The sequence below is a fragment of the Micromesistius poutassou genome, assembly GCF_964030765.1.
Source record: "Micromesistius poutassou genome assembly, chromosome: 13".
NCBI classification, from domain to species: domain Eukaryota; kingdom Metazoa; phylum Chordata; class Actinopteri; order Gadiformes; family Gadidae; genus Micromesistius; species Micromesistius poutassou.
In genome coordinates, this window is record NC_140283.1 from 4,623,292 (window position 1) to 4,645,209 (window position 21,918).

Sequence of the window (21,918 nt, forward strand, 5' to 3'; positions counted from 1 at the left end):
TTAAAGTCAGAATTCTGACTTCATTTTCAGAAAACGGATTTAAATTTCAGAATTCTGACTTAAACTCAGCACTCAACACAAAAAATCACATATGGCGCTAATCCTCCTCAATCATCCTTCCGTAGGGTTCACTTACTGCTTATATATTCGTTTTCACAAAAACCTCACTTTTGATCCCACAGCAGCAACATATTGTGAAATTACTAGAATGTGTCAGAGTGTATCACATCTCACTCTATCTCTACGCCCACTATCTACCCCTCTCTCTCTACACCTCACTCTCTACCCCAAATTTGTTGCACTATGTTGGACGCCCATTGAGGCCCAGTCCCTGATAACAATAAAACGACCTAGGCCCCTGGGCATGGGGGGTGCCAGATCCTAACCTCGCCCAGGGCACCAGTATGGCTAGAGCAGGCCCTGGCAATACTACTTACGGTACTTGCTGATAAAATAACTACATTTTAAAGATTGCTTTAGTACAACAGCAGGGGGCAGTATAACATTGTGTATGTGCAGTGGATCTTGACTTCAGCAAATCCTGAAAAATAACACATGCAACCAGGACAAATCTTTAACAACACGTTTTATTTAATTCAATAAATAATTTACATTATAAACAATAGCCACTGAGGCACTACTTTAGTTTTACATCTAAACATTTTGATCTTTATGGCCTCTTTTGACTATTTTCTTTTGAATGTGTAACTTTTGCCATATACAGTCTGACAGACTATTCACAATGAAGTTCAAACAGAACAAGAGCTAAATGAAATGGTAAACTTAAAGTGCTTTTAACTCAAAAACATGAACACCTCAAAAGACATTCCACCTTTCCCTTTTTAAATAAGTGGCCTGCATTAAGGATAGCTTATGTTCAACTTGTTGCATGTAATTGCAGACGAGCGATTAAACGTTAAATTTTGTTATACTATTTAAAGTGAATAGTTGCGTGTTACTTATGTTACCACTTAATATTGGTTTTGTAGTGTTCATGTTTTTGCAAAATCCCTTTTGAAACAAAATGTTCACATTATACAAAATGTTCATTTAAAAATACACGACTGTAGTGATAAATTCAACACAACCATTAAAACACAACTCAAACTTGATAACAATTTTCAAAACGTATATACACTGTCACATTACACACATAGAACCATTTACAATAAACTCACAATACAAACTACATCTATGAACGCAAAATTCAACATTACAATCAACTGGTTTGTGTTTCCGTTTTTTTTTTGTGGGTGTTCTTTTTTTGTCAAACCGCACTAATCCACATAGAGAAAGCAGTAGTCACACCTGCTGTGTACTTCAGTGTAAGAATGCATTACCATCAAATCCAACTGTACTAGTGAAACGAGGACCAAGAGCCTTACATTTAGACACTGCCTAAAGCCATCCGCCATCTGCCAGCATCAAGTCGGCCGAAGCTATTGTGCCGGATGTGCAACACAGTCACGGTCAGTAACAGCTTGTTGGTCTATCTCTGACCACCATTTCATCAGAAGACAACCAATGCTCAGAACTAAATCTGTCTGAAATGAGTAGGTGATTAGAGGTTACGGCCACTGCTTACTGTAACGCAACAATCCGAGCCGCAGTTGAATGCCAGACAGTAGCCCAACTTACTTTTTGAATCATAGAAAAGTGGATTTATTTCATCTATCAAATGGCTGGTTTGAATACGAGAAACAGCACATTATTAGTTTCTAAATGGTGCTTGAATGATGCGTGAATGCTTATAAATACAACTTAGATGGCCTCTGCTGCAGACAAATGGCAGTTAGGAAAGAGATATGCAATGTAAATGATAATCCAATAGATTATTAGGTGAAATAAAGTAACTTCTTGCATCCATTGCACATTTATTTTCGGGGTTTTCTGTACATTTACCCAAGTACATTCATTATTACCTATGAAGTGAAAAAAGCCTCAAATGCGTAACGTCATAAAGGGCTTCAAAAGTTGACTGGAGAGGACTTGGCCATGGAAGCAGTGTCCATCTCTTTCTACTTGGCATATTGAGTCTTCTCTGATTGATCTTTCTCTCTGCGTGCAATTGAAAGATATATGAAATATATCTCCTTAAGGAGGTTTGTTCATGTCCGAAATTAATACATAACCAACATGGCATACACACATTAAACAAAACATAGTTAACAGATATTGGCAAATATTAATTCTAGATTTCTCTCACACACCACACACATGCGCGCGTGCCCACACACACACACACACACACACACACACACACACACACACACACACTCTCACACAAACGCACACTTTATGTACCATTAATCACTGAAGCAGACCACTGGAGACACTGCTCTGGCATCCTGTCGGCCCAGCGCTTACTACAAAAAGCTCTGGCTTTTGGAAGCTGGAAACTCATCAAACAGAGAGCTGCTCCTGGCCATAGGTTAACAAAAGGCCTTCTCAGGTCTTTGAGCTGAGCAATACGAGCCCTGAGAGCTTCGCTGGCCGGGCACCAATCAGGGGATAAGCGGAGAAGGATCAACAAACTCCTCTTTCTGCAGAAGATCATCTGGTCCGGCTTCCCATGAGCACGCCCCCCCCTAGCGAAGAGGCCGGGTTTAATCTGGGCTGGAGATCCAGGACTCTGGGCTCTCTTTACCCACACCCTCCACCACCTTTCAACAGATAGCGGTGCCGTAAACCAGCTTAAAAAGCATGTGATGATGAGGAGCGCGGAGCTGAGGTCGACACCACAATAATCCAAGACAGAAAACATCTTATGAGGACGACATGTAACTCGGGGATGAGTGCTGAGGCTGGCTAGTCACCAGTCACACAACCGGAGCTCACACTACAGCTACAATACAGTGATGGTACTCCTTTAAACCCCCCTGGCAGAGCCGACGCGGGCAGTGGGAGGGGGAGGGGGGGGGGGGGGGGGGAGGAGGGGGACTAGAGCTGGGCCGAGCAGCACTCCATCCACAGATAGACAGTCAGACAGTGGACGAGGACCAGCTGCAACCAGTGCCACCCCGCCGGAGACTTGTTCCCCACAAACGGGTCCTTCTCAAACAGGTGGTATCTCTTGCTGTTGGAGTGGAGCATCTTCACGTCCTCGAAGGCGTAGTAGGCCGCCATGGTGAAGTTGATGTCGCCCGAGGAGAGCAGGTCGAACACGCAGGACTGGAAGTAGAGGTCCTCCACGGGGAGGCGCTCTTTGCACCGGGCCTTGGCCGCCTGGTAGGTGAAGCCGTGCGGCGCAGTGCCGCCGCGGACCCGGGCTTTGCCCTGGGTCTCCGTGGCGCGGGCCCTGAACGTCCTGAAGTCAATGAGCTGGTTGGCGGGGCAGCCGTGCAGACAGAGGTACAGGTCCTGGTCGTCGCCCTCCTCCACCGAGTGGACCACCTCGTCCGGCATGCGCACGGCGAAAGTCAAGTAGCGGCCCACCTGCCGCACCACGATGGTGGTGCCGATGTAGCGCGCCTGGATCTCCACGTGCTGCCCCGGGACCCTCTCCACCACCCGCAGCGTGTTGGCGCCGTGGCGGTCGCCGCCGTTCTTGGAGCCGTCGGCGAAGGCGGCGGGCAGCTCGTCCGTCTCGGCCTTGTACATCTTCTGGTCCACACACTCCTGGAAGTTCTTGAAGATGATGGTCAGCTACAGAGGGGAGGAGACGAGGGAGGAGGAAGCACAGTGCATGAGTGCAAGGAGGCAGAATGAAAAGGGCCCTGTCAAAAGGTCTGAAGTTGAGTTAGCTATTTACGATTGCAGCTGAGTTTTGACTCGTCCCCAGCACAAGATATGAATTATGTCATGCAGAGTGGAAAAACCGATGATACATAGCAGCAATAGATCCCCACGCACCAACAGAGTCAAACTCTTGGACAGAACGCAGTAAAGTCTGTCTTCCAGGAAAAACTTCCTCCTCATAAGGGCCTTTCAATATTCCTAGAAATGTCAACGGGTATCGTTTCGGGGCCAAACGCCAAAGAACACACATTTGGAATAGCATTGCTAATCAATGACTAGCAAAGAATAGACATATTCAGGAAAGAATGTAAACCTCTCTCATCGAGTCATTCAGATAAGACGCCTGGAGGCTATAGTGGCTTCTCTTACACATGAGTTAGGGAGCTCTTTGTACTGTTGCATTGAGAACATGTTTGCGCTAACTACCCCACCACCCCACTCAAGTGTCACGTTTCACCCCCGGCTCAACATGGGGGAGGCCAAGGTAAACGCCCGCAAAAAACATGAATCTCAGCCATGTTAAATCAGGCCTCAGTTCGCAGACACAAAGACGATCCATTCATAGCGCTGAAAAACCTGCTTGTGAACCCCAGAACGCGGCTCCAGGGAGTGGCGCCGGGCCAGGACAGGGGGAAAGTACTCTCTGGCTAATTAAAATGGACTGGTCACTGCCTCTATGTGCCTGGCTTTCTACCTGCACACCCATCCACTTGTGCGGCTGTCAGAGTGGCGATACAGGATGGCGGCCTGCTGAGGAGGGCCAGCAGAGCAACAGAATGCCTTTTCTATTCAGCCACACAGCAGTGCCCCCTGCACCAGGTCTTTATTCACCTGACAGACAACGCTGTCAGTGGGATGTTGTATGATATATATATACTAATCTAGATCCATTTCATAGAAACCAATGTGGTTTGGGAAAGCCACAATCTAAGTGATGGTTGGGGTAAACGTCAAAGTTTTAGATTTACTGTGTAAGGAGTGGTAACGACTCTGATAGTACACACATTACAGAAGAAAGGCTTGTTTGCACAGGTGCCATTATATGCTGCCTTTTTCCTAAACAAAGACCGTGCAAAGTGGTCTCATTTAGTTCCAAGAATAACAAACCCTAAATATCATTACTTGGATCAGGCAAAATATTGTGAATGCCAAATAGGGCTTCATTAAGACCTTGATTATAGTTAATTATAGCTTACTTTCTCCAACATGTGATTACGGACAAAGTACTTTCATATAAACCTGAACTTCCAATGTTACAATATGGTCAAAACAACTAAACATTAGCAAAGCTTCCAAAACCATCTTATTCCAATTTGTCCACCACATTACTGTGGACAACTGTGGACCAGTACGTTCATTGTTTACTCCACATTCCTACAAGTCTTCATGTTCAGAGGTTTTACTGAAAGGCTATTTCCCACAGTATTAAGTTTTAAGTCGATTATAATGGACCATAAAACAGATATACTTGTTATACTTAATAAATACATATCAAATGATATACGTCCTTGCATGGTTAGGAATGCCATGAACAATATGGAATTTGACCAAAACAAAAGCACTCTCACACAACTAATGCATATCTGCTGTAACAGCACAACCATATCATTTACAAAGCCTTCTTAAGATCAATGCTGTTTTCTGGTACAGCGCCTGTTTCTAGTATGGAACCAATCCAAACACAAACCCTTTCAACTTCGCCAGGGCTAATTCCTCCCTGTCTAACCATCCACACAAACTGATCCGCACAACATCTGAAAAAAAGTACAATGTTGGGGGCAGCACATTTAGCTGTGACACAGTTCTGCAGCACCAATTCCTTCTTAGTCAACATTGAAACAGCCTCGGCTCTATGCGCGGTGGAGATCAGCAGCGAGGGTCTGACAGAGCAGAGTGCGGGGGCCCCCCTCCTCTACCTTGCTGGTGGCTGTGGCCAGGCCCCCGGGCACCACGGGCGAGTTGGTAACCTGCACCGACAGGAACTTGTTGTGGATGAGCGGCCAGGCACCCTCCACCCGGCAGGTCTGGAACTCATCGCCGAAGGTGCGCAGGTGGGGGTCCCCGAAGAAGCCGCAGTGGGTGTAGTTGTGCTGGGAGGCGTGGCGCGGGACGCTGCGCTCGTAGTGGCACACCTCGGGCCCGTCGGAGCGCTCCTGGCTGTCCGGCGCCAGCGGCTGGGGCGGCTGGGGAGGCTGGGGCGCGGCGGGCGTGCGGGGGCGGGGCGGCGACGCGGTGGGGCCCTCCTTGGAGCAGTTGTGCTGGCTCATGAGGTCCTCGATGCCGTGCTGCGCCGAGTGGTAGGCCAGGTCGCCGCGGCAGGTGCGGGCGGTCCGCCGCACGCAGCCGTTGTACGCCCGCAGCGCCGTGCAGAACTCCTCCTCCCGGGCCGAGTTGGAGGTGGAGGCCCAGAAGTCGGAGTTGCACTTGAGGATCTTGCACTGCAGGCTGGCTGTGTGTGTGTGTGGTGGGGGGGGGGGGGGGAGACGACAGGAAACGTTAGAGACTAGAACCAAGGTGAAGGGTCACTGGGTGAAGGAACGAGAACCAAAGATCAACATTGATATGAGAGGGTACGAGAACGGAAACATGTTTACCGTTCCGTTACAGAACCGTTAATACGAGTTGTCTGAAACACTGTTATTGCCGTCCAATTCCAACTTTCAATCCATTTCAATACAATTTTCACTCTAGAGTGTTATTTGGTTTCATGAAATAATTGCATAATATCCCAAACTAGATCAAAACCAAATGTGTATACACAGGTATAGAGCCAGAGAGTTTTTTTTCCTTTTTTATCACCAGTTAAACCACTTAAACAAAATGTGTTTATACGATGCATAGCATCGTGTGTGTGTGTGTGTGTGTGTGTGTGTGTGTGTGTGTGTGTGTGTGTGTGTGTGTGTGTGTGTGACGTGTGATAGTAGCGAACACAAGATTAAAGAAAGACCTAAATGGAGAACCATGTTGAATGGTGTTGCCGCTGTAGTGATTAAAGCTACACTACGTAATGTATGCTGCTAGGGGACTCTCCATCAAAACAATAACAAAAGAGATAGCTTGATGACGTTGTGTAGTAACTGATCATCTGAGTCTTGGTCTACACCACCATTGGCGCACCACAATTATACAAAAAAATGACTTGATGAGTGTGTTGAACTTTGTTGTAATGTCATGACGTTACTGTACGCATAGGCTTAGTACTGGCAAGAGCCACTTGCCATAATGGCACATTGTAGTAAGCTAGATTGATATATAATTTTTTGAAATATAATATCAATACATCAGGTCTCTACTGGATTGCATGTCCAGAAGAGTTTGCACGGAAGTTAGGGGGTAAGGCGGATATTACACCATCGGCAGACTACCAAATGAAACACACCTCCATTTGGGATTATGTAATACAAACTCAAGAAAAATAAATAATAAAGGTCTATTCACTTTTAGATTGATTTGGAAATGTTAAATATTATATATATATATATATATTATACATTTATCCTGTACATGTATATGTAAATGTATTAACAATTTAAATATGAAATAAATGTGACAGAGATGTATGAGTATTCCGGGTAAACTGGTAACATCATGAAATAAAAATAATAATCCCTATACCTTATTTGATCTTTCTATGCAGGATTCAATGATACATAGGACTGGAATGAACCGGATCCCAGTGGTAGGCAGACTACCATACCGAGGCAAACATTTTATAGAGCACAGCACAAAGACAATGGTGACCCGTTCAGAAGACACCCATTTGACCAGTGATTAGGACTAATGAACACATACATTTATGAGGTGCAACATATAATTTAACACTTAAAAACAGAGAGCCAGTCATTTAAACAGCACCTCCCCAATAATGGCAATTGGTCCAATACCTTAGGCCCTAGGGCCCAGATATGGTCATAAATACACTACCAAACACAACACAACCCAAACCTAGTGTTCTCACACTACTGAGATAGGTGAAAGGAATTCAGTTGGACAGGACTGTAGACAGTAACCATTATCAAAAGATTAGGTCTACCTAATGACATTTTAACAGGTAGTCCTTATCTCCTGAAATACCTTGCTGAAACTGCATAGCCTAAAGACGTTGCGATTTTCCAAGGCATGCCAGATTGCAAGCTTTTCTTCCACGTGAATAATAATGTTATGATGGTGAAATTTAGGAAAAGGTCACCATAATTCCCCTGTTAACAGAACGATTGTGTGAGGGCATCGTGTATTCAATCCCTCCAGCCACAAAACATTTAGGTGGCTGCTCAAGAACATCCGTTGATTTATGAATCCATAGAACATCGTTATTTAAAAAAACCGTAGACTAAATAGAGCCTTCTGATGCTTATTAGTAGAATAGTTACAGTAATGTATTTCTAAATGATAATGTTACAACAAGAGAATTGGGTCTGATATACAACTGGTTAAACGCTGACTTCTGTGGGCACAAACTCATAACTCGCAACACACACTCTCACACACACACTCCGTTTCAATCTAAAGGACTCGAACCTCGACCTCCACTCTGAGACTCACCCACGGGGAACAGGGAGAGGATCGCGATGAGGATGTTGCACACTTCAAGCGCCGACAGCCTTGCTCTCTTCCCCATAACCATCCATCCAGCTCGGGGTCGGACTTCACTCCTCTCCCTGGTCACACCAAGACGAAGGAAGAACACACAAAGTTAAAGCGAGGTTGTTAACTTAGCTTCTTTTGGCGAAAAAACGCAGCAGTCCAGTGGTTGGTTCTGCAGCAGCGCGCCGCTTTACGCATGGCATGTCCTCGCTACCTTTAATTAAATATCGCGATGTTTGCCCACTTTGAAAGTCGTTCTGTGTCTTTGCAATCGAATTCGAGTCCTTTGAAAGACGACGACAAACCGGGAATCGATGGTCCTTCAGAAGGTGATGTGTGTGTAGCCCTGTGCCCCTCCGCGGCAGGGAACCAATCACAGAGCGCCGTTCCAGACTTAAAACCCCCTTCTCAGTTTCAAATTACATCTCGACGAGCAGGCTTTCTTCAACCCAGCGAGGACTAGTCGGGAGCCACACAACAAGGTGTTTACCCTCAGTGCCAGATGTAAGCAACATCACATGTCACGCTGTAATAACCGTGCAATTTGCGGTGCAAATCCCTGATAATAGACACTTTCTCCTCACGCGTCATTAAACCGCAGCAGCATACACGCTTTACAAAAATAGGGCTGTGTATAACTATCATCATAATCATGATGATGATAATAATAATAATAATAATAATAATAATAATAATAATAAAAGTAAATCACAACGGAGCGCCCTTATGTTCAGATAGCCTATCTGGATTATACTGCCAAAGCCGAGCTCATCGATCCATCCACATAGTGCAATCAGTTCATCACACACCAGCCAATGTAGAATTATTGATTATTGTTTCAGATTGAATTCTTTATGTTTTCCACATCAATGCCTACGCAGACATTCCCAACACCATTTCAGTCAACACTTGCTATTTGTAGGTTGGTTGGTTAGGTCCACAGTAAGCTTGCAATGCACCCATTTATATTAAAATATGAATACACTTTATAGGCATGAGTAAAGTTATGTTCCTTTCATCTTGGAAGTTTAAACATTCTCAAGAGCGACCGGAACGATGCGGGGAAACCAACGTTATTTAAGATCTATAACCTAAATAATGTATGAATGAGGACAAATCAAACATTTCCTCACAAGATGATCCCACCAAATGCATGGGGACCGATGCCCTTAGCGTGCATGTGGTAGAATGAGTGTTGGCAGACCTACAGGCCTGGTCTATAGGAGTGACTGCTTATGGAAACAGGCCAAGTGGCCGGCCTGGTGTCACCTGTTGCCCCCGTCATGTGTCATGTCGGCCACATGCATTCAAATGAACATTCACATGCTTCAATTCTGCGTAAAGGGACATTATATTGTAATAAACTCACACACACACTATTTAAAACAGCCCTCCAAAATATTTGTTTTTTATAAAATCGAATAAAAATGTGTTATGTAAATTTGAAAACAATACCCAGCTTTAAGTTATGGCCCAATATGGGAAAGTGGTGCGTTTGTTGAATTCTTCGACAATCGACAATTCATAGAGTACAGTTATCGATGCTGGCAACGAGGATAATAATGATGCAACACATCTTGTACATATTTTGTATGCAGATGTATTTTTACTTGGCCTGATATAGCTTATACGTCTTGAAAATACATGCAAGAGGGCATGTGACTTTCCAGGGCCATAGCTTCTATCATGTATCCAAACATGACAAACTCGGATTTATTATGGGACCCTAGCATATTATCCTCATTTCCAACAGATGGCGCCTGATATAAACCTCCTACAATCTCAGCCGTGAGCGCACAGCACATGGCATCAAGCAGCCCGAACACCCGGGATTGAGATTTGATATGAGTCTAAAGCTGTCATGTGTGCACTATATGGGGACAAGTGTGTGTAAACCTAATGGAGGCTGGTATGCGAGCAGTCTCCAAGGTGGATCAGCCTGACAGACCCGCTGGGGTTCAGTCTCTCACTGCACAAACTCTCATTTCAAACTAAAACAGGCCATACGTTTACGCACACACGTCTTTCCCCCATATGTATTCCAAATACCAACTTAAATAACTTATAGGCCTACATACATGACTTGGTTACCTAACAGCCTTTTAATGTTTCACTTTGAAGCACAGCCATAGCTCCTCTCAAGGAGAACCACATATACCAGATCACAAAAGGGGCAAGGATCGATCCAAGAAGATTTAGGTTATCAATCATTTAATTCTGATGACATACATGACCTGTAGGCCAATTCAAAATGTGCAATTTGTAAAATGTAATTGTCGCAAAGAAAGCATGTGTGTGGTTTTAAAAACCACCAAAGCATTGTCTATTGGATAAATAGGAGTGAAGGGACGAACCTTTGCGGCTGCATGGGCTCCTCGGACCAGAACTGTCTTCCCAAACACTCGCGGATCACAGCAAGCCACAGTAAACCACTGTCATTCTTTTCCCGTAACGCAAAATAAATAAATGAGTATACGGTGAACCCCACTGCAGGCGTCTACCGCGCACTCCGCTGATGTGCGTTCACATGTAGGCTACACTTCTGCACGGGGGGAGTCCTTGCAGCCATTAAACTACCCAAAATAAGTTGGACTCTACAGACAATCCGAGACGCAAACAGAACCAAACAGTGGTATTTCCTTACATCGGGGTTATCCACGCATTTCTATTCCTGTGCGAATCCTGGGGATGATCGAGGACGAGGAATATATCCCTCAGGGCACGGAGCGGAACAGCCGACGATCACACTGGCCCTGTTCCTCGTCTGGCTGTTGTGAAATGGTTAGAGAGAGTGTGAAAGAGACAATGATTGGCTCCGCATGACGCCGTCGGAATCACACATCTTCCTGCAGGACGAAGATTTAAATGTCAGAAAAAACCGCGCGTCGAATATGACTGCAAGCTATCTTCATGTTTGGTCTACCACTCCTGAAAAAAAAGAAAAATAAATAATAGGCAAATTGGGAGTCGTTTAAAGTTTTTTTTGCCTTGGTTAATGTGATGGTATTTCCATCCTAGCTGAAAGGCGTTGTTTATGTGCACTTAACCTAGTCCCCTGAATTGGTTGTTATAAAAAAAAGAGCGATCAATCACATTTCTGATCAGAAGGATTATCGGATAACCTATTTTATTAAGAGGGAGGGGTACACACGACCCAGCAGCCCTCCGAGATGCTGCACCTGTTAGTATCAGCTGCAGTAAAATCCCCCCTCACCCACGAGATCTGCCCATATAGCCTAAATAACGCTGGGAACAACAGAAAACACACAGCCAATTTATAGACCATTCAAACTGTTGATCCACAATTTCAATCAAAACCAAGACATTCTGCCTCATGGGCTCATCAACTACCATTAGAGACGCTGGCATGTTGATAGCTTATCTGCAGCGCTGTTCGATTAATTGTCAAATGCAAGAGAAGGGGAAAAATATATTTGATACATAAAAAAACTAAAATAATACAATACCAGCTGGCAGGCGTTCACAAATGGTCATTTAGTTACAGAATATCTTTGCATTGATGTCACAGATTCCCCAGGGGGCCTGGCACCCTGGTGGGAAAATCCTCTGAGGTGCCGGATGGGTGTGTGTGTGTGTGTGTGTGTGTGTGTGTGTGTGTGTGTGTGTGTGCGCGTGTGAGGGTGTGGTGTGCATGTTTCTGTGTGTGTTTGTGTGTCTCTATCTGTGTGTGCATGTGTGTGTATGGTTGTGTGTGTGTGTGTGTGGGTGCCGGCGGGAGGGGGGGGGGGGGGTGTTTTTGTGTGTGTGTGTGTGTGTGTGTTTGCGTGTGGTTTGTGTGTGTGTGTGTGTGTGTGTGTGTGTGTGTGTGTGTGTGTATGGCTTAGCTTCAACCATAGCCGCCTATGGTTAAGTTAACGGGCTAGCATTCCATTAAGTTAACATGCGTGTGTGGCTAGTTTGGGGGGCTGTAGGCGGTTAGGTGGTAGGTGGAGGTAGCCATTATTATTGCTCTGACTCCAATTGTCCATTTCTTTTCCGAGTTGCTTTTTTAAAGTCCCCTTATCCTTAAATTCTGAATCGATAAATCTCATTAGGGGAGAATTTGCAAGGGAAATGGACCGGGATGAAGGAAGCATGAGAGCAGAGCGTTCCTGAACGCAGCACGGTGAGACGACTCGCTCATTGTTGTGGAATGGCTGAATGCATGATTCATTGATATATTCCAAAGAAGAAGCCGTGATTTGTGAATTCATAACTAAACGGTACAAGAAACGATTTGAACTGAAGGGAACTCGAGAACACGGAACCATGACTTCAAAATCATTTTCCTCAGACCCAGTCTTAAAGAGAGAGCTTTATTTGTTCTGACCTTGATTATATTCATAATTTTATGTTCACATTAAAGCAGATGTAAATCTTTGGTAATTCTGTGGATGACCTTATGTCATCTTTCACCCATTACGCTCTGCCATTGTAAGAGCAAAATGTAAAATGGTGATCACACTTCAGGTCTTATGGAGAACAGAGAATAATCTGATTATTATATACGCATGATCTGTTCTGATGGATAATGTCAATTGTCTATTTCAATATGCAATAAGCATTTTGCTTCAAGTTTGTCATGTGTAACATGAAACATACATGAAGTACCATTGTTATACCATCAGTAATACGGCTGTCATGTGCATCGTCAACGTAGGAGTATTACAGTAGAAGACACGCGTTAACTGAAGTCACTTAAAACAAACCAGAGACAAGGACTTTAGAGCCTGATAGACATTCAGATGAAATAATACATAATTGTTATTAAAACAGAGTCTGGTCACAGACAGTCCGGGTCAGACAGAGAAATGTTCATGACCAATACAAATCTTTTATTTCTGCACACAAAGAAATGCGTGTGACAGGGCAATGCGTCCTTCCCCTATACAGGCTTGACATCGCAGAAAGGAGAGGCTGCCGCTACCTTGTCCAATAGCGTGTTGTTAATGAGGTGTGAGCGTGACACACAAAGAAACCGGTGATATCGTAAGCCTTGGCGTTCAGCGGGCTGAATTATTTCCATAGCCAATAACAATGGGAATGCGTAAGGCTTCCAATTTGTCTGAGCCTGACACACAGACACATACACTAACACACACACACACACACACACACACACACACACACACACACACACACACACACACACACACATACACACACACACACACACACACACACATACACACGGACACACACACAGGAATGGACTTGAATTTGGAAATACTTATTACAGAATGCTTTTTATTATTCAAGACAGAATAAAGTGTCTGCTTTTTCTTCTTCTCAAAAGCCTGGTCTGTGATGTGGCAAGTATAATGTATGCTGTTTAATTCTAGACATGAACAACGAAGACTGGGAACATCTTGACTGCACGAATAATCATCCACACTGCCAAACAGACCTGACCTGAATGACACTTCATGGAAAACTAGATATATGGATAGAGTTATAGACGGAGAGAGAGAGAGAGAGAGAGAGAGAGAGAGAGAGAGAGAGATAGATAGATAATAGGTAGTGACAAAAACTATTATTTATTATTAATTATAGTATAACCTGTTTTCTCTCATTTAAATGTCTGAAAGTGTATTTAAATGTGTCTGAAAGTGTATTGTCTTGAAATCATGCATCATGCATTCAATGACAAGACCACCATTTTGACAGACACCGAGTATCAAAGCCTCGACGTGTGAATGATGAACGGCAGAGAGTTCACACAAAGGCAATTGTGGCCAAAGTCTGGGATCTTGCCTCTGCAAAATAAGCAACCAGTCTGAATTCTTCTGTGTCCACTGATGCATTAGCTTCCTGCCTGGCTGTTGAACTTAACTAGAGTCCTGCAGAGTTGTGCTGTATGCACAGCTGCAGAGGCCGTCTTTCTCCATCGCTCTGTCACAATGGTCCGACGAGGAGGAGAGAGAAAAAAAATCGGCCCAGGTTTTTGCAGCTGCAAGCAAATGATCCGCAGGCTGATATCACTGGAAGACAAAAACAACCATGGGAGGCTGTTTGTGGAATGTGGCCTTGCTTGACTTTTGGGACTTTGGGAACTCTGTGAGGCCTTTTCTTGACTGTTCCTTATGTGTCCATGTCTGACTTTAGTTCAAACAGACAGTTTGACAGTTGGACCGTGTTTGCATTTTTTTTTACGAGCTATTACGAGATACAGACATGGTACACACAAATTGTCGTTCAAGCAACATAAAAAGCGTCTTATCAACTGTAGTCCTGATTTGAATGTCTGAGTTTTGCATGTCGAATACCGCCTTAGAGTTCATTGCCTTTGATGAGTATCATAGCCTTTTCATAGCGTTTCATAGCGTAGTATCATAGCGTTTTGGGAATGACTTGTATACCTTGGGAATTATATACACACTGAAAAATTTCGTCAGCCTGGATATCTTCTTCATATAAACAGTTGGAAGAGTGAAAAGTGGGTTGTAGCCACAACAACATAAATCCACATTAAGATGCATTCTCACTATTGCTGTACAGTCAGAAACCACCTGTTATTTCATTAGTGCCTGAAAACGTCACGTGCAGGATGCTGTGTGTACGGGCAGGATGCTGTGTGTACGGGCTACTGGGTACTGCTGGGTGTGCATCTCTAGATGGTCTGCCTTGATGGTTCATAAGCCCTGGAAATGTAATGTTCGGGTTTCAGATTAATTAAAAGCCCCGCAAATGATTTACAGATCTCCAATCCTCTGAGGCCATAGATCATTTCACCATTCTAAATGACGGCGTTATTGATTATTCTCTGTAAGCTGATACAACCATTTTTTCATTGCTTGGCTGCGCCGCTGTAACCTGATTAAGTAAATTAAATCCCAAAGAGAAAGAGCACTTGACAAGCGGCATGTGACCCCTTCGCAATGTGTCATATATTTAATGTATTCTATTATTTCTAAATCAGGTTAAATGTAATTAAATGGAAGCGTTGTGCGTAGCTGGCCTTCTAGACTCCCACGAGTTTCAGCTCGGTCCTCAAGACGGAAAGTAGCCCAACACACTTTATCGTTTGGTCAGGTGTCGTACCGTGGATGTTGCCCTGACAGCTCTTTGTGACACAAGTGGCAACACACAAACCCACACACGCACACAGTGACTCTTTCCAAAAGGTTGTGAAACAGGAGGAGACTCGGGTCCGCTCCCTGAGCCAAAACCACACGGTGAGTCAATGTTACCTCAAGGCCACGTTAGCAGAACTCTCTCTGTCTCGACACGCAGACAGAGACTCTTCTTTAAAACTAATGCGTGTATTCACCTTTGATTGATCGCACTGTGAATGATGAATGCTCTTTAAATGTACGTCAGTGTTAATGAACTGGTTTAAACTGGTTGATGTTCTGATGTGAATATGGATGACTTGATGGCAATGTATAGACAATATGTTACGGTGTCTTGCATCATGATTTGGACAAGGAAAACATTACAGTAATGTACAATTTACACGTCCAAATTCCATTTAAGATGTACGCAATGCAATGTGTCTGCTTTTATTGTGAATTGAACATACTTGTTGCGTCAGGGATTAACTCCAAATGTGTGTATGCAGATTCAACCTAAGATAGACAAATAGGGCTGTCCATGCGAGACAGTCCTTGTGAGAAGTTTGCCAAGTCACACAACAAGTTTAAATTGAGTATTAATTGCGTGGTTGATTCTGTGGGCATACTGTCAATCGGTCCAATAATTACAGCATTCAGTCCTAATACACTGCACAAACAGGGCATTTTGATGGGAATAAGTTAGTGTTCGAACTTGCACGACTAACCACAGTTGACAGATGGTAGTAGGATAGAAAGGCGGGGGCAGATACAAATTGAAATTCAATGTGGTAAAAGCTTTGGTCTTAGTTTTTTGGTATAAAAAAGGTAAAAAAGGAGTCCTTCGAGAATTTCTGAGCTCCCAAGCCACTATTTCACTACAAAAAGGATGTGCCAAGTGAAGGGACAATAAGACAACAACAGAATTGATATCATGTTGTACTTAAAGGTGAAGCTTGGGAGAGTTCACTCTCTGGCCTGCAGTAAAATGAGTACTTTGTCTGAGCTTGGAGGATGCATCATGTTTGGGGTGCGTTCTCCAGATGGCTGACACATGTTGCTTTGCTCTCCCTTCGCTATCACTGGCTGTTTCACGGTAAGGTGATCTCCTCCAACAATCCCAGCTGTAGCTCTGCAGCAAATTCCATGGTATCAGCAGTCCAGCCTTCCATGTCTCCCGTCCAAGAAACAACTTTACCCCATTTGGCAAAAGTTTCTACCTGTCCGATGTTACACGGCCGAGAGAACATACTGCTGAGATGTGTGTCTGTATGTGTTTTGTGTTAGCATGCATGCTTGCAGATGTGTGTGTGTGTGTGTGTGTGTGTGTGTGTGTGTGTCTTGGTTTATAGTGTGTGTAAGGGTTGCGTCGATGCTTGTGAGCATCGGGTTGTGTATGCAAGCAGGCTTGCATGTGTGTATGTGTATGTACCCTTCTTGTGCAATTTTACCCACAGGTTTGTAGTGTATGCATGATTGTGTGTATTTGTGTGTGTGCAAGCATGTTTACATGTGTGTGTGTATGTGTGTGTGTGTGTGTGTGTCTGTGTGTGTGCGAGCATGCATGTTTGTGAATGTGAGTCTGTGAATTGGCTGAGCACACGTTGATAGTGAGCGAGTGTATGCTCCTGCATGTAAGGCTATGCACACTGCCTTTAGTCTTTAAATCATACTACAGATGAAAAAGAATTGCACTGCCTCCCCGAGATCCTCCTATATCGCTCTTTCCTTCCTCTTTTATCCATAGAGATTAACTTAATACATGGTGAGGAAACTGTGTAGTATTCTCCATCCCTCCAACCCTGATGCAACTCTATGCTGATTATTTCCCAACGACAAATATATAGCTTTCTGATACAAAGATAGTGATATTATAAGTCCTTCTACATAATGTATTACTTCCAGTCCTAGTTTTTTTGCTGCCTCTCTCTTTCTCTGTCTATATCGCTCAACATTTATTGTTCATTCCAAGTAACTAAGCCACAGACACAACACACAAAGCTTTCCAACATTACTCGTATTTATTTATTTACCAGCTCCAATTTTCACCTGCACATCTATCCTCACAATGTAGCAGGGGGACAAAGGAGAGAGAGAGAGAGGGAGAGAGAGGGAGAGAGAGAGAGGGAGAGAGAGAGAGAGAGAGACAGCTCTGGATTCGCAGAGAGGAACTGTCTGCCAGTGTACTTTTTACACAACGGAGGAAAGAGAGAGGGGGAAAAACCCTTTAAAGGCATCCAATCGGAACCGCAGAGGCAAACAGCTCAAATAAAAGCAGACAGCAAGGAGTGAGATAGGCAGCATTGAAGGTGTACAATAAGGTTAGCTCCGGGAATAATGACGAGCCCCGTCCAACCTGAAACGTCTGCTAACATCCACTCGCTTCTTTTATCGACAGCACTGAGAGAAAAGCAAACGTGCTGAGAGAAAAGGTTTATTTGTCTTAGACGCAAGTAATCATCCATTAAATTGACAACCATGCAGGCACTGCGGTGGCAACAAAAGGCCAAGACTCTTCTCAGAAGAATGTTCATTCTGTTAGGCTCCTTTCAGTGCTTTGCTTTCATTCCTGTCAACCACGCCATTAGGCGGCTACTGTACATGTCGCCGGCTGAATGAGAGCTGAAATAAAAAAGTGAACAGGCCTACTACATAAATACTCCTCTGGCTTTTATAAAGAAGCACATTTATCTTCAGAGAATAACTAGCCGGCTAGCTAGCTAGCTAGCTACCGCGCACGCACGACTGCACCCACGACTGCACCCAAGCACCCACGCAAGCTAGCTATTCAAATATATAAAATAAATAGGCTTCTTAATGTATCGACACGTGTTAATTGATTGCCTGTCGTCTCACTAACCTTCTAACTCGCTAACTTACAAAGACGATGCGTCCAAATGAACCCAAGGCACGTTCCAACCCCACAGCGCGGGCTACGGGGTTCGTTCTGACGGTGTCACAGCACATCCGGCATCGATCCGAGGGCCCCGGGGCCCGCGACAACCGCCACACTCCAGCGTGTCACAACCCTGAGAGGGGACCCAGCAGCTGGGAGGCCAGCGAGGGCTGCAGCACATCCAGAGGAAAGTGGCTCTCACTGGGGATGCAGCGTAGCGGCTGCCTTAAGCCCCGACACAAAGCCTGGATGAGCAGCACCTTTGTGTGAGTCGGCGTGAGGCGCAGGCTCCAGCACGCTCGCTCCTCTCTCTCTCTCTGTGTGCGTGTGTGCAACAGCAACAGTGTGACAGCTATCGAAACCTGGGTTACCATGAGAATATGAGCCACAACATGGAGTCATGTTCAGATTCAGGCGTTCACGTATACATAGCATGCATGCACGCACGCACACACGCACGCACGCACGCACGCACGCACACACACACACGCGCGCACGCACAAACACACACACACAAACGTACACTATCACACGCTCACGTGTGCACATGCACAAACCCAGACACACACACACACACACACACACACATACACTGTACACATTCCAGCATTGTTATTATCATGTAGGTCCTCAACAAATACAAAGTACCTGTAAAACCTGAAAGAATCTGATGGTTAAATGCAGAAGTTGGCTTGTGTCAAGGGAACAGGGGTTTAGGTAAGTATAGCTATGATTTTTAAGTGTCTGACATGGAACATGATGAAATTATAAGGCAAGAGAAGGCGTTATCATTTGTATTTTTTATTATTGCACTTTATACTACTTTTATACATGAGTGAATTATTTAGGGTATTTTATCCATAATTCACCCAGGCATCCAAAATGCCGGCTGAAGTGCCGTTTTAATGAATACTGTCATGTTGCCCAGCACTCCCCAAGGCAGCGTCATCTTGGCAGCCTCAAGTTGGAGCAGGCCAGCCACCTGTCACTCTATTTCTGCTCGTTCTCTATCCACCCAAAGCCCCCCACCATTCCCTGGACCCTCCCCCAGACACCTGTGATTGGCTACTGCTATAACAGCTGTCATACTTACCGTGAACGTTGATTAAGTGGATGGGCCAAAAACACACAGTGAATTTCCCGTGGTGATTTGTTTTGCTCTTCATGAACCTAGCTGAGATAAATCACCGTGCATTATTGTATACGATCCAATCTGTTTCACTTAATGCCATGTAGCCGAATACACGCTATAGCGTTTACAGTACACAGAGTAATTCTTGTTATGTAGCCACATACAAGCAATCCGGTGTACAGTACACAGTGTACACTTCCTGAACAGCATTAGTCACAGTTTAAATCACGCCTGCGTGTTTCAGGTCGATTCTGATATACAGACATACATTTTAAATGGAGAACATGAAGCCACACAGATGCTGTTGCCAACAGCTATGGAACCTTTAGTTCTACATTATTCAGCATAGCAACATATCAACAGTTAGCAAACATTACCTCATTGAGCTAACCCACCGAGGCTGATAATGCAGTTAAGGACATCTTCAATGCCAGTTATTGATATAGCTCAGATAATCTCACATTTCATGCCTGGATAAAATTAGGATAATTAAATGAACAGCAATTCAAATAGATTGTGATAGCCTTATAATTTATACAGGCTACTCATAATGTAAAAAAATAAAAAATATTAATATATTATGTACATTATTATTTATTATTTATTATTATTATCTTTATTACATAAAAAAACACACCAGTTAATATCTCTGGAAAGATTACTGTTTCAAGGTTTTGGAATTGATTGAATAGTTCAATATTAAGGATGTGTGCTGTAGTTGGCGGTAAAAAAAGAACACAATCTGGGGCGATGAAATGTGTGTGAATTCAGGCAGTGTTCTGCCCTGTTCTAATGCAGCCCCCATAGTGATGATAGTCCTCCAGCATCACCTCTAGAAATGCTTAGAACTCAATCAAATGACAATTTAACCGATTGAAGCCAGGTTATCTGGGCTGATAAAATCAGTGATTTGTCAAAATATGAAATAGCTGTACTTTTTTTCTAAATACCTTCCAAATATAAAAACATGAAAATATTTGAGTAAAATTTATTTGAGAAAACATGTCTAACGGCATCGGCAACGGTGGTTATTAGAACCTGTGAAAAAATGTCTCTCGATATCGCAATTCAAAACATTCCTCCATTCATCCGCATGATTAGTGGGCCCATAATAACCAGTACAAAACGGGCCGAGCATGACAACACCACTCTGCTTTGTGACACAACCGTCGACAGCTGAACCGCTGCGCACACAAAAGGAGCCAATTTTGTGCATTTTTTTTTTCGATCAGTCCTTTCCGGAAGCCCTCTTTGAAGTCAGCAGAATGTATTATGGGATGAAGCTGAGGGCTGAATGCAGCGGCTGGGGAGCTCTGTGGGCCTGCTATTCATGTCTGCGAGCCAGTAACTAGGCGCAGCCCCTGCCTTGGCCCAAGTATTCCATCGCGGCCCGCAAAACACTTTCACGCTCAACCTTCCAGGGTTTTCTACGTTACAATTATTGTGTTCTCATGGAGAAACGACCAGGGATATGAACCAGGGCCGACGGGGTGGAGGGGTTAGTGGGGGGTGTGCGATGGCCAGGATCGATGCGAGCAGGCCACAACCGAACCCAGGGCCACCAGCCAATAACATGGCTTGTTTTCTTTCTAAAACGGCAGCGCGGTTTTGTTCTGCTCACCAAGAGAACCGAGTCTTGAAGGAGTTCCTGAGAACTTTTTTTTCACATGTCCCCCCATTCAGAAGAGGATTTTCCCAAGCCCAGTGTTCTCACACTTGTTCCAGCATCTCAAACAAACCTCCTATGGATTCCTCAGTGCTCTGAATTCCAATGGGGGTGGGGGGAGGGGCAGGAGAGGAGGGAGAGGAGGGGGAGGGGAGGGGGAGGAGGGGGAGGGGGGGGGAGGGGAGGGGGCTAGCTCTGGACAAAAAGAAAGAAAACCATTTTATAGAGATGCCATCTATATTCGCTGCATCTCGGTGAATGTGTCTCAGTGAATGAACGCATCAACGGAAAGCCCGCAGGAGCGCAGAGAGTGAGAGAGAGAGAGAGAGAGAGAGAGAGAGAGAGAGAGAGAGAGAGAGAGAGATAGGGGCCACAGAGCGAGGAGAGGATGCAGCCGGGCTGTGCGAGCTGAAATCCTCTCCCCTGGTGGGAAAACAGTGACCCCCCCCTAACCCACACGCCCACTGAGTGCCTATAGGGTGAGGAGCCTAACCTGCTCTCCCTCACCTGCATGAGGGAGGGTGAGAGCTAGAGAGAGAGAGAAAGAGAGAGAGAGAGAGCGAGAGAGATACGGAGAGGGAGATAGAGAGAGAGGGAGAGAGAGAGATACAGAGAGGGAGAGAGAGAGAGATAGAGATAGAGAGAGAGAGAGAGAGAGAGAGAGAGAGCGAGAGAGAGATACGGAGCGGGATATAGAGAGAGAGGGAGAGAGAGAGAGAGAGACTGAGAGGGAGAGAGAGAGCTAGAGAGAGAAAGAGATACGGAGAGAGAGAGAGGGAGGGTGAGAGTGACTCCTCTTGGAGGGCTGTTTACAACCAGCCACCCTCTGCCTTGGCAGTGGAGCAGAGGA

The 21,918-nt window shown here is 44.6% G+C and overlaps 1 protein-coding gene across 2 annotated transcripts; it reads right to left on the bottom strand.

Moving 5' to 3' along the window:
- Positions 1–683: 683 nt before the first annotated feature.
- rgma (repulsive guidance molecule BMP co-receptor a) lies at positions 684–10,794 on the bottom strand. Of its 2 annotated transcripts, none has more exons than XM_084476941.1 (4): positions 10,677–10,794; positions 8,281–8,396; positions 5,655–6,187; positions 684–3,645 (listed from the first exon to the last, which is right to left on the bottom strand). In XM_084476941.1, the coding sequence occupies exons 1-4, from the start codon at positions 10,688–10,690 to the stop codon at positions 2,941–2,943; spliced, it is 1,368 nt and encodes a 455-aa protein (XP_084333067.1). In that variant the 5' UTR covers positions 10,691–10,794; the 3' UTR covers positions 684–2,940. The 2 variants fall into 2 exon arrangements, with proteins under 2 accessions (XP_084333067.1, XP_084333068.1); XM_084476942.1 differs by lacking the exon at positions 10,677–10,794 and adding an exon at positions 8,537–8,604.
- Between the last annotated feature and the right edge of the window lie 11,124 nt (positions 10,795–21,918).

What these genes read in the sequence shown, in the direction of transcription:
- rgma (XM_084476941.1), bottom strand. An exon ending in CCTCTCCCTGTTCCCCGTGG is followed by an intron (nt 6,188 to 8,280) that starts GTGAGTCTCAGA and finishes ACACACACACAG; the next exon opens with CCAGCCTGCAGTGCAAGATC. An exon ending in TGGCCACAGCCACCAGCAAG is followed by an intron (nt 3,646 to 5,654) that starts GTAGAGGAGGGG and finishes TCCCCTCTGTAG; the next exon opens with CTGACCATCATCTTCAAGAA.